We start from the raw sequence: 13,360 nt of genomic DNA on the forward strand, positions 1-13,360 counted from the left end.
AAGGGCAGCAATGTCCTGAGAGCAGGACCAGCTCCCAACTTCTCCAATACAGTAACCCTACCGACCAGACCAACGCTCCCTGGCGGGAGAGCCACTCTGCCCTCGGAAGAGCCAAGGAACAGATGGAGAAAAGGACAGAGCTGCCCCCCCAGTGCCAGGGAGATGACAGCATTAAAGATACATTTGAGAAATGTGAGGGGGAAAGAATGCTTAACCCCCTAAGCACTACCATTATTCACCCCCAAATCTTTACAAACCTTGACCTTTTTTCTTAATACTTTACCAATACCTAAAGTTATCTTTTTTAATGAGAAGCTCCTTTAACAGAATTTTGAGCTTTATAAATATAACCACACATTTAATGTTCTGCCATGTCTTTCCCAACAATCTAAACAGTCCCACACTAAGGTACTTCCTTCCTCACGTTACTCTGCTCTATTTATACCCTTCATAGAAATAAATAAATGAACAAATGCCGAAAGTTAGCCCAATTTTCCCACACTTGCTCAAAATAAAGGGATGGTAAGACTGGGATAACAAATAACATGGCGACTGTGCTGCCACTTGCCCATCCCATAGTGGACATTACACGCACTGTACTCTCTGTCACCAAGTCCAGCGGGACCTCAAAATCCTGATCAATATGGCTCCAGGTGCTGCTCCTGGGCAAGCTGAAACCTACCTGCTTTCTCGGCATCAAGGCAAAACTTGACTGTTGGGCCAGACTCAGTTATTTAATGATTTATTTGAATGTATTGTTTCTCCCCATTCACATCACCCCCACAAACTACGGATGTTGAGATTGTAACTTCAGGGTTAGTATTTTAGTTTCATCTTCAATACAGACTAACAGGAACTCTGGGTCCCCATTACTGGGAGACCTACTGAAGGAATTTGAGGTCCTTGTAAAGTCACCCTGAGTTTTAACACTATCAGAAGGAGGCACTGGACTGACCACAGACCCTTTAGAATCCAGTTTCCAGGCACGTTAAATGAAGCGGAAAACAAGGGCCCTCTGTCTGGCTTCAAGGGACAATAATAGAGAATAGAGGAAATAATCTAACCTCATAGTACCTTCCTGGATCATGGGTCAAAGGCATAATTTCTTTATAAGATTTAGAAACTAAATATTGTCTTAAAGATCTTCCAACGAGAGTGTAAAATTTGAACCCTGTAAAGCTTTTTCTTTTTCCTGTAGTTTCTCTGCCTGTTCTTTAGCAGTAAACAACCCCTCCCCATAGACTATTCAAACTCCTCCATTTGAATGCGAGTCTGCTCATTAATCCCACTTCAAAAGAGCATCATTACACGCCCCCGGCTGTATACAAACTAAGTAAAGGCACATTTATATAAATCTACCATCTCTTTTCCATTATTATTGCCAAGGAATAAGCCATGTATCCTTATGCTATGACAATAAAAGATTACTTTTAATTTCATATAATTTTCATGTTCATAAAATGTTAATCCTTCTTTTAATTTTTTTTCAAACATTCTTGGCTTGTGAGTCATAAAAAACAGACAGTGGGATGGACTGGCCCATGGCCATAGTTTGCTGACCCCTGATTTAGATTTAAAACAAAAAAACAGAAAACAAACAAGTTAAAAAAAAAAACAACCCTTATCATTAACTTATATTTTATATAAAATCCTATTGCTATGTGACTTGGGCCTCTTTTTCTCTCTCTTTTTAAGTTTAAAATGTAATATATTTCACTTAAGTTATTCCTTTGCTCATTATAAGTATTTCCTCGTGTCTGACTTTGGTCAAGTGATTGACTATTCATATGATATGGGAGTTATTTACCTAAATGTCAGAAAGTTTACATGTTACATAAAGTTATACTTTCAAGGACAATTTGTCTAGAATGTCTGGGTACTATAATTTCCGTAATACTGAACATTTTGTTCCAGAGTCATAGGATCTATTTCTCACATCGTCCAATATCTTAGGTATATGAGTGATTTATCGAGAGGAAAAGAAATTACTCAACAGAATAACTGAAAGACGCTTAAGGGTAGATGAGATGAATATTATTATCAGTGCCTTTTTACAAACCTTATTTCTCTAAAGGAATAAGCAAGCCAAACTTCTGTGTGAAAGGAAAGATGAAGTAATGGTGAGTTATGAGAAAACTGGAATAAATATGAACGGGTAGGAGAAAAGTAGTTGTCCAATGATAAATAAGAACATCTTCCCTTTAGAGTAGTGAACCCAAGTACAGGATTTCCAAGGAGATGGTAGGTACAGTTATTTTGGTTGGGTCTCTTTGTTAACTAGCCCTCTGTCCTCTGATGGTTGAGGGAGAAGGATGTTACTAAAATTTCTCATCAGAATAATGCTGGGATTTTTCGTTGTATTACACTTAGAACTAACAGAAGCAGCGGCTGCATAAAATACACGCTACACACAAACTTTAAGATGGAACGAACCATGAGAATGTAAAGCAAATTTCCTGTTGTCTACTGTACCTACTAAATAAATAAGTTCATGGCTACTACTTTCATTTTTATGGCTAAAAACTGAATGAAAGTTAAATGCCTTGTAAGCCTATTTTCTAAATAATATTTGATTGTTTGCAATGTAAACTAATCCATTTTCAGGTTTACTGGTAAAAAGTAAGGTTGTAAACTTGTACTTTAAGCTTGTAAAATTCATTTAAATGATGTATAATATGATTTTTAGAAGAATGATTTTCAACATGATTTACAAAAAAAAAAATCAATGCTTCATTACCCTATTAGGATCATATAATAGCACTGTAGGCCTTAATTCATACCCTCAAAATGAATAAAAGAAACATAGCCAACTAATTTACTTTGAAGAAGGGTGGGTGGATGTGATGATTCCGTGAAAATTAAGAAAATAAACAGTAAACATGGGGTTTACATTTCCAGTTCTCTCTTAAAAAAAAAAAAAAAGAGCAAACAATTCAGACTTCAGTTACTATTATATACTGTTTCACCAAGCCTTTGGCAGTATCCTTGTTTTATATGCACAGAATAAAACCATGTGCCATCTGAGCAAGAAAAGAATCTTCATTCTTTGTCCTGGTGACAGAGAATACACACTTGAAAAGGTTTAACATTACATCCACCTGGGCATAACATGGTAGTCAGTCCATTCAATACATAGTTTCTTATTTTTCAGATAACCAGAGCCTTACAAACTATGCAGAAACAATGTCCTGTGCTAGTCTTTACAAAAGAGAAAAAGTGCCAGAAAAAAAACCCCAAAAACACAAAGGATCCTATATGTTGAATAAAGCAATAAGCATTAACTCTGAGGAAGAAACCAATAAAAATTTGAAAATGAAGACTTTTCAAAATACAGCTTGACCCTACTATATATTCACACTGAGAAAAGGTCTATAGAATTAAATCCACTAGGAAAGAGTAGTGAAGGTTAAGTTCCATCTATTGCACTCTAACTGGAAACGTCTGTACTTACATTTTGTCTTGGCCAGCTCCAACTCTGAGAGTCAATCTGGGGATCACTGGGCTTGGGGCTGGGACCACTGGCTCCACTTTTATCTGTTGAAGATATTACGTTAGAGTCAAATACTTTTTTTTCAACAAAAGTACCTCCTCCCTTTTCTCCTGCTTCCTCATCTCCACAAACTTGATAAGCCTTTAAGTTTCAAATGTGCCTAAAATGCTAGATGTAAAGATAAACTGGGCTATTTTGTTTTCATTTCCCAACAACTGAAGGCTACCAGGCAACATGGACAATTCCATAAACTTTAAACACTAGTAAATATGGGAGTTATTTCTGCATTTTCTTAGTTTTGACTAATTTCTTGGATTTTACTGTTAGAATTTTTAAACAGAAACTGTTACCTGGGTCATTCAGTGGAACGTTTAAGTAACTGCCAGACTTAACAAAAACAGAAAAAAATGCAGTCATAGCTTCACTATAAGATAAAATGAATCTATTAATGGATCTTGAAAAACATTAGACTCATCTCATGTTTACAATGCCATAAAAGGAAACCAACACACTAAGTGTAATTACAGCACTGAACTGTTCTATTTTTTGGCTAGTACAAAAATGATCTAAAATATTGTACAAGACAAAACATATTTATTTAGAAAGGATTTATGGCAAAGGCAATAACTGCTGAATAAGTTGAAGATATCACAAATATTTGAGCTAATAATCAGAAAGGGAATACACAAATTGAGTATGGTGTTAAAGGGATTCTCCACATTTTCTGGCTTGAAGATCCTATACAGAACAATTGACATTTTGAATGAACAAAATGAACAAGAGATGTGCAGTTCAAATTATTATCTACATCAGAGTTTTCCAGCATTTTTGGTGGGATGGTTCCTTGGTGGTCCCAGGCACAGCCAGATTTTTAACATCCCTACATGCCAGTAGGACACTGCTAGTCACTGTGACAACTAGTGCAAACCACTGATTTATATATTTCAAGCTCAAGAGTTAAATCATAACAGAACAGTGCAGTGGTTCTAAAGGGGAAGGAATTTATAACGTAGTGCTCAGTATAGTATATCATATAATCAATATATTGCACATTGATCAAATCTATCATTTTTTTTCATATGTTTTTACCTGCCCCCTTCTTGAATTGTTTTTTTTTTTTAAATCCCACCGTCACATCAAGATCGATGACTCCTATCATTCTCTTGAACAGTGCATGGTACGCAGGAGGTACTCAACCAACGTCTGTTGAATGAACCACTTATCCTGCAAGCACCCTCAACTCCCTTGCCTCTCGGTCATTTCACCATTCATCCAGGACCAACCTAAAATCATTCTCTAGGGCACTGAGTAATTCCAAAGAAAATATTTAAAACTGTACAAACTTCTGCCATCAAAACTCCAATTTCATCTGTGCCTTTAATACTATCTGCTTATTTGGATTCCCAGCTAAACTAGTTAAGAGCAGAAACCATGCCTGTTCTGTTTGTGGCTATTTCCCAGTGCCTATCGTAGGGTCTGACACATAAGTGCTTAAGATATATTTTAAAAATTAATCGGAAGCGATTATTTACAGCTTTTAAGACCCATCCCGTGAGTTCCTTCCTCTTTTGCCTTTCAAACCCCACAGGACAAAATACTGAGGCCACTAAGCAGAATTCCTTCAATTCCCTACAAACTTCTCTGCATTCACAATTACACTAGAGTCCATCTCCTCTAGTCTTCGAAAGACTTCCTCCTTATTTGTAGCATCTTCAACTTCTCAGTTCCACTCATTATTTTCATCTAGCTTTCAAATGCGCTCAACTCTATCCTTTAAAAAACTTACCTCGCCTTCAACCTCTCACTGACGACCTCTCACATTTTCTAGTCTTCACTTCATCGTCTGCATTTCTCCATTTCTCCTTCATCCCTCACCCAACTCCACTCTACTTTCTGGCCCAACCACGCCACTAAACTATTCCTTCTAGACACTCAATCTTTCCGAATGTCCCGTCTGTTTCTTCACTGAGGTCTTCATCACGCTCCTTCCCTGTCCCTAGCAAAGTCCTCTCCTCTCGTCCTCCCATGCTTTCTCCACTGACCTCATCCATGTCCATGGTTTCAATCCTAAGTTGTTGTTTTTTTTTAACTTTTTTTTTTTTGGCCGTGCCACGTGGCTTGTGGGATCTTAGTTCCCCCACCAGGGATCGAACCCGGGCCCCCTGCAGTGACAGCACCGAGTCCTAACCACTGAACCGCCAGGGAATTCCCTCAATCCTGTTTTCAATATGGCATGTCTTCAAAATCTCCCTCTCTAGACCAGCACTGATTGGAACTAAGACCAAAACATAATGCTGCCCACTGAACATTTTCAGCTAAATATCCTATAAGGATTTCATCTCATTACATCTAAATCTTAACTTATCAACTCCCCCACGAAAACCTGCTCCTCTAAATGGTCTCACTTTTGGCAGATGTCTCTCCTATTTGCCCAGTTCTTAGTCCAGTGGTTTTCCTCAAGGCCTCGGGGGTCAAGGGTCACTGGGGACGGGGCAAAGCAAGACCCATGGAAAATTTTTGTGTTCACTTTCTCCTCTATTTTTTTTGAACACAGGGTTCCATATCTAAACAAATCTGAAAACCAGTGGTCTAGCCTATTTTGTAAACTACTAAGGCTTCTACATTTTTCTCACCATTCTGTGTTATCTGTGGGAAAATAAACAAATATATCCAAAACAAACATTTATAAAACACTTAATGTTTGCCAGGCATTGTGTTTGGTTATTTTCCAGATGTTCTCATTTAGGTTCTTTAACAAACAGGTTGGGGTATGGTTTCCATTTTACAGAGAAACTGATCATACATGAAGCAACCATTTTTCCTTTCTTTCCTGTTTCTTTTTCCTTTTCTGTTTTCAGGTCACAAAAATAGCAAAACTAGGACTGAATACAATTTTTTTTTTATTCAGAGAATGAAAAATTATATAAAGTTCCTATATTTCTTCAATTCTAAAAAATTTTAGGGTCACACACTCCTAATTGACCTGAGTACTGGGAGTAATATTCCATGTTCCTTCAACCCACAATACTATTATTGAAGCACTTAAATAACACTTTCTTAAGCTTTATTAAAAAATAAAGCTGTTTGCCCTAACTTTCAAAAAATCTTCTTCACTATTATTATGCTTTGCATTGTATTTTGGTCCACTGCTATTACCACACTACACAATAATTATAACTTACCGGTATACCACTTCACAAAGTGTGTCCCATATATATAATCCAATCTGATCTTCACAACTCTATAAGGTAGGTGTGGAAGCTATTACTACTCACATGTACTAAGGGCTCAGAAAGATTAAGTGGTTTGGCCAGTTACAAAGTTAGTAAGTAAATGATTGAAATCCAGTTCTCCTGGCACCAAATTCATCCTCTGTTCTACCGTACTACTCGTGACTCTTTGCCAAACATTTCTGAGTCCTTTTTTCTGGTAATGCTGATGTCTTGCATGGAGCTATTCAGTTTCTTTGTCAATGTCTTTTATGATGAATGACATATACTTGTGAGATGTCTAGGGTACACTGTAAAATATATTTTTTTCTCTATGTTATTTACACCATGTAACAGGTGTAAACTGGACTGTCCCAGGCAAACCAGGACATATTGCAACCCTACCTAAAAATAGCTAAATACTTTAATTTCATTCTTAAAGAAGTTAAAGCAGATTTAACTTAAAGATAAAATTCAAGCAAGCATAGAAAAAGACCAATAAGAATGCTAACAATGTAGATATAGAAAGTACAGTTTCTAAATAAAAATTTCTCACCAGACTTTTGTTTATGTTAACTTTATCTGAATGCCCACCCAAATAAAAACACAGGGATGTTTCCTACAATCAGGAAATAATTTCTCCTGTGTCCGTTCCAGCAATCAACCCACTAGATGACAATGACTTCAATTATTTACCGCCATCTTTTAATGGCATGAAGCAAAAATCTGGGGGAAACAAGAGCTTGTAAGGGTTAAAATAAAAGAACAGTACTTTAGAGCGATGCTGAGAATTGGGGCACGCAGAAGAGCATTTACAGTGGATTACTAAGCTTCCCAATTCACCAAAGAGGCAAAGTCCAGTAATATAAGACTCCTTTGTAGCTAACTAAAAATACATTGTCAGTGGATTTGTCCAGTTTTATGTATAAGCAATACTTCTTTCACCTGAACTAATACTAGTAGTCATATAAGCCCCTTATTGCCATGTGCTGCATTTTTTTTGCTAATCTTCAAGGATTTAGCTTCTTTGCCACATACCTCAGGGCACCAACTGATAAAGCTCTAACTCTCCATTTTTCCGGGACACCAGCAGTGCGGCCTTGCAAAAAATGAAAATCGCTCAAGAGATTTAAAGGGGAAATTTATTTTTAAAATCCTGACTTGAAGCAAAGAGGTGGATTTTTAAAAAGCTTATCTATAAGGAATCAGTTTAAATTTAAATTCTATCTTGGAACTCTTTCATGCATTCCAGCTTTAAAGTTTATCTTCTGACAGGGACTTTCTGCAAAGGTAATGGGCAGCTTTGTCAATATAATCTGGCCAAGTTTTACTTCCTATTTTTTTAAATGTTAAACTTCTTTCATTAAAAAAAAAACAAACAAAAACCTATGTATGTGTGCTAGGTAGGGTGGCAGCAAGTTCAGCCAGCACTAGTTCAGATGTCTATCTATGCTAATATGTCAGAAAAACACCCAGAAATACTACTGGTGAAAAGCGGAATTTAAAAACCAAATATTTTAGATGCTGAACTATGACAAATGGTAACCATCCTGTTATCTTTCTTAACGATGAAGGTCTGTACATTATTTCCATTCAGAAACATAGTCTAACACTGACAGACTGTTTAAAATACTCAACAGACAGAAGATCTACGGTTGTGGTGAAGTATAACAAGAGGGATCCCGCGAGGACAATGAAACAGGACTCAGACTTTCAGTAAGTGTTCAGTTCATTCCTCTGAAGCCTTGGGGATGGACTTCAGGAAACTGATAAATTCAAACATACTCACTTAAACATTAAGTTACTGGCTTCCCCTTGGAACAAATAGTTGTAAGAAACAGCAGGGAATATTTCCCCCTTCTTCCTGGGGTTATTTTATTTACTGAAAACCCTTCATTTCACTAGTTAATCATGAAAGCTGATGAGAAAAGGCTGGAAACAAGTCAACAGTACTTTACATAGAAAGGAAAGACGATGGAGACCTTCTGTCAAAGGCACAAACCGGGAAGACCACTTCTCATTCTCTAAAAAACAAACTGTTTAAAGTTCAATAAAAGACTATTTTGGGGCAGATGCTAAGGGATTTGGGGATAGACTGGAGAAACATAAGACATTTTAATTGTTCTGATGACTGAAATCATTCAAGCTTTGAGGACCGCCACTGCCTGTCCTTTAAAATATGGCAGCTGAACGGGAGCTCACTATGGGCTGATCAGGGACTAAAGTTTTCTAAAAATCACGATGGCCCTTTACTCTAGATTGTGAGCCATTCTCATCCCCCTCACCAGCTTCCATCTTGGGCCTGAGAAGCCCACGGGCTTTAACCAGACAGGCCTGGGTCATGTCACAGCTTGTCCGCAAGTTACCCTACCTCCCTGTACAGTTTTCTCAACTGAGGAACAGGAGCCACGGTCTCACCCTCAGAGCTGTCGGCCAGGCCTGACAAGGACCAAGCGGACTCACTCATTAAATACCAAGTGTGTGCTGATGTCATTTACCACCAGGTTAGGTCACTCAATTGCCAATGTTAGCTCAAATAAAACAAGTGATCAGGCAACAGGAGAAAAACGGGGGGCGGGGGGGGGGGGCGCGGGGAGCTCCATTATAGAAGTATGAGCTTTCCATTATAAACAGATCCCAATTATCTCTGGGTTGATTATCAGCATTATTGGTTACTGTAAAGAAACTGGATTGTCAGAGTCCATGTATCTTAAATGACACAAACTAGTCTTCACTCAGTGTTTCCTATGAGAAGGCAGAAGAGAAAGCCTTTTAAGCCAAAATATTCTTAGAGCACGTATAGAAACTATTGTTCTTAAACAGAGGGAAAGCATACTTTATAATGATGCGGTCTCTTCCCGGTGTCAAATGGGAGGAGGTAGAGAGTGAAGGAAGCAGAGGGTCAGAGGTTAGGAGAGGCTGGTGAGTAACTAAGAAGTGGCAGAGCTGAGACCAAAAACCAGGTCAGTCTGACTGCCAAAGCTCAGGCTCTTCAAGGCCCAGTACTGCGCCTTTTTATCTACAGTCTGTGACGTCATCATTTTGGGGTGCAACTCTCCCAGGTCTTCTCAGAGCATACTCCAATAAGAGCATAAAGACATATTTCCAAGTTCAACAGATGGATTTTTGGCTTGTCTTCTATACAAGGTTATATGAACCTTCAATTCCACTAACATAAACGAGACATTTTCTTATTTATTTTTTTACTGAAAATGCCACATGTAAAAAGAGCCAGGGTTTGAAATAAAGTCATGTAATACATACACTGACAAACACAAACACAAAATTATAATAAAAATTTAAACTGCTCTGAAATTTTCTATTAGGTTTATCACAGCTAAAGCTATTATGGTCAAGTTTGTGACCGTTTAACACGTTGCTCTTAGTATGTTTTCCATAAAAAGTTACTTTGGTTCTACTTGAAACAGATGAAAGACCACACTCCTAACCCTGACTGATGCATATTAACTGCCCATAAGGGGAATGAGAAGACTGCATAAATCGCCATACTCTGGATTATTACCACTACTAGAAAAACGATTTTTCCTTCTGAGGGGGCATCACTGAACCAGGTGCCATAAATTATTTCACTTAATCCATTTTTAATTTAAAGGTAGGAAAGGAGAGTGGTTAAGAACATTAGTTATAGTAGCTGACGATGGCCTGGGTTGAAATTGTGGTTCCCGTTCAACCACTTATTGGGTGTGTGATCCTGGGCAAGTTTATTCATCTCTCTAAGCCTCAGATTCTTATATTAAAGTGACAGCAATTACAGTATCTACCTGATAGAGTTGTGATAAGGAACTAAACTTATATATGGTGTTTAGCATACAGTAAATGCTCAATAAACGTTAACTATTACTGTCTGCAGTTTTTTAAAAAGTGTTATTATCATATCCCACTTTAAAGACGAAATGCTGGGAAATTCCTTGGCGGTCCAGTGGTTAAGATTCCATGCTTCCTCTGCAGGGGGTGTGGGTTCGATCCCTGGTCGGGGCACATCCCGCATGCCGCATGGTGCGGCCAAAAAGATAAAATAAAATAAAATGAAAAATAAAGATGAAATGCCTATGGATTAAAGAACTAAAACACCTGCCTCAGATCTGCCTGATTCCAAAGCCCAAGCCTCTTTCTAACTACCATGCAGATTCCCGTTTAGTTAATGGGATCTTTATTGGTTCTTGTATTGATAAAAGTGGGTATGACTGGTAAAAACTTTATAGGTAGGTAAAGTAAATATGGGGAGGTTTTTCTTTTAATTAAAAAAAAATGCCCTTGCTTGCTGATCCAGGTCCGTGTCCAGGACAGTTGCTTCTGTGAGCTGCTGAGGAGCCGGAGGAAGGAAACCACGGCCCTCGGCCTTCTGACTGCAGACTTTTTCTTGGGACAGCTTATATACGCCTTGTTTTGATTTACTCTTGTTGTCTTCTGTGCGTATGTAAGAAAATTCTTAGATCATATGCAACCCAATTTCACGTCTACTTTCATTTACTCATATGGCTTGATACTTGGAGGATTAAGTGGGGTTGAAAAAAGAGAAGTCCTAATGTTTAAGTTAATATCTCAATTTCTACTCCTTGTCAATGGCATCCCACAGGTTACAATAGATTTACCCTTTCCTAGCTGCACAAAGGGCTAAAATTTAAAAGGATGCCCAGGAAGCAGACATAATTTTTCAACACTGGAACCACAGCTGACTCACCCTGTCACACACAGGTCAGTCACCAGGGTCCAATGAAGCAGCCGCCTCTATTCAGGTTTCTATGTTTTAGGGGTTGATTCAAAATGGAATAATAACACTCACCATCCCCATCACCGCCTTCTCCACTTATCCAGCATTTACTTATGTGCCAGAAATGGTACTAAGCAGGTCTCAGATGTTATCTCATTTAATCCTCACCTAAGCCACTTGCCCAAGTTCACAGGGCTGAAAAAGTCAGGATGGGAACTCCTAACTCCAGAGACAATAACGTTTATTATTTTTAAAGCCCTAATGGCTGATTTTTGTAAGTTTTTATCTTTAAAAACTGATCCATAACCATCAAAACTGATAAAAGGACTTGTATTCCTCTGTTAGGTGAAATCTGTGTGACTCATAACTGACCCTTTGCCTCTAGCCAAGATGGTCTGAGAGACATGTCCTTGCCAAAGTCAGGTAGGTGCTGAGGAAAAGCATGGGCTGCTGTTACCAGCTAACCTGATGGGCTTTACTGAAGTTCACAGTGGCCTCTGAAACACCTCTACTGACTTTCCAGAGGTGAGATGGTGATGAAAGCAACAGTACTCTGATGTGCTGAGGGCTCACTTGCCAAGTTACTAGGTGCCCGATGGGTAAGCGGCTAACCGCTGCCGGGCAGGATCACCAGCCGTAAACATTTCTAAACGGGAAGTAAGTCTGTGTGTAAATGACCCGGCTCCTGCTGGCTGTGTGACCATGATCCTGGACAAGTCACTCAGGCTGTTTCTCATCCATAAAGGTTGATAATAATATCTGCTGGACCTGTGTGACGGGTGTGTCGGGGGAGACACTAAGGTATGTGGAAGTGCTTTAAAATCTTCCGGGTACCATGGAAAAATAACACAATGATAAAGTGATTTCAAAAATGGAAAAAAGAGTTGGATTTCTGTGTCTTGCTAACTTGCTGATGTTTGGTTATTAATATCAGAAGTTCCATTCTACTGCCTTATATTTTAGAATAATAGCCAAGGGAGACAGAGAAAGAAAAAAGTTAGGCAGAAAAATGTGAGAGGTTACCTAGCTTGTCAGCTAAACTAATCTTCCCAGTTAAGTCTGAAATGGAAAACACTGCAAAAGTATGGATAATGGAGCTGCTGTAGGTCAAATACAGCATATTTTATCATGTGGAAAAAATTACTAGGTATGATTTTGTAGCCACCCTCAAAGAGGAATGCTCCCAGAGGGAAGGGAAAGGCTACCTGAGGATCTGTACGTATAGCACCAGACACTTAGACACTTTTTAAGAAAGTTAAAAATAAATTTCTCCATCAACAAGTCAACCACTATAACCCAAAGAACTGTGGAGAGAGAGCAAAGCTATAAAAGCAGAGGTCGCATCTTGTGACCATAGGATCGAGGTCCTGGTTGCTACAAAGTGCACGATGAACATCAGTTTCTTTGGCTATATTCTACGGAAGCCTGATATACTTACATGGGAAAATACTTAGAATTAGTTTCTACCCACCAACCAGGCTGCCAGATGAGCTAGATACTCAGAGACATGTCCTAATCTTATTAAAGCAGAAAAGAGGGACTTCCCTGGTGGTGCAGTGGTTAAGAATCCGCCTGCCAATGTAGGAGACACAGGTTCGATCCCTGGTCCGGGAAGATCCCACGTGCCGTGGAGCAACTAAGCCTTGCGCCACAACTACTAAGCCTGTGCTCTAGAGCCTGCGAGCCACAACTCCTGAACCCGCGTGCCACAACTACTGAAGCCCGCACGCCTAGAGCCCCTGCTCTGTAACAAGAGAAACCACTGCAATGAGAAGCCCGCGCACCGCGACGAAGAGTAGCCCCCGCTCGCCGCAACTAGAGAAAGCCCGCACGCAGCCACAAACAAAATAAATAAAATTTTAAAAATATCCTGTTAAAAAAAAGAAAGCAGGGCTTCACTGGTAGCGCAGTGGTTGCGAGTCCGCCTGC

The 13,360-nt window shown here is 38.9% G+C and overlaps 1 protein-coding gene across 2 annotated transcripts in view; it reads right to left on the bottom strand.

The window, feature by feature from the left end:
• The window catches only part of TAF3 (TATA-box binding protein associated factor 3), a 151,335-nt gene that overhangs the window by 22,213 nt on the left and 115,762 nt on the right, over positions 1-13,360 (bottom strand). For both annotated transcript variants that reach the window (XM_029237818.1, XM_029237819.1), the window contains one exon: positions 3,452-3,534. In XM_029237818.1, the coding sequence (XP_029093651.1) occupies positions 3,452-3,534 (83 nt within the window). The remainder of the gene's footprint in view (positions 1-3,451; positions 3,535-13,360) is intronic.

This window comes from Monodon monoceros, unplaced genomic scaffold (genome assembly GCF_005190385.1).
Source record: "Monodon monoceros isolate NGI ecotype Baffin Bay Population unplaced genomic scaffold, NGI_Narwhal_1 Super_Scaffold_21, whole genome shotgun sequence".
NCBI lineage: Eukaryota > Metazoa > Chordata > Mammalia > Artiodactyla > Monodontidae > Monodon > Monodon monoceros.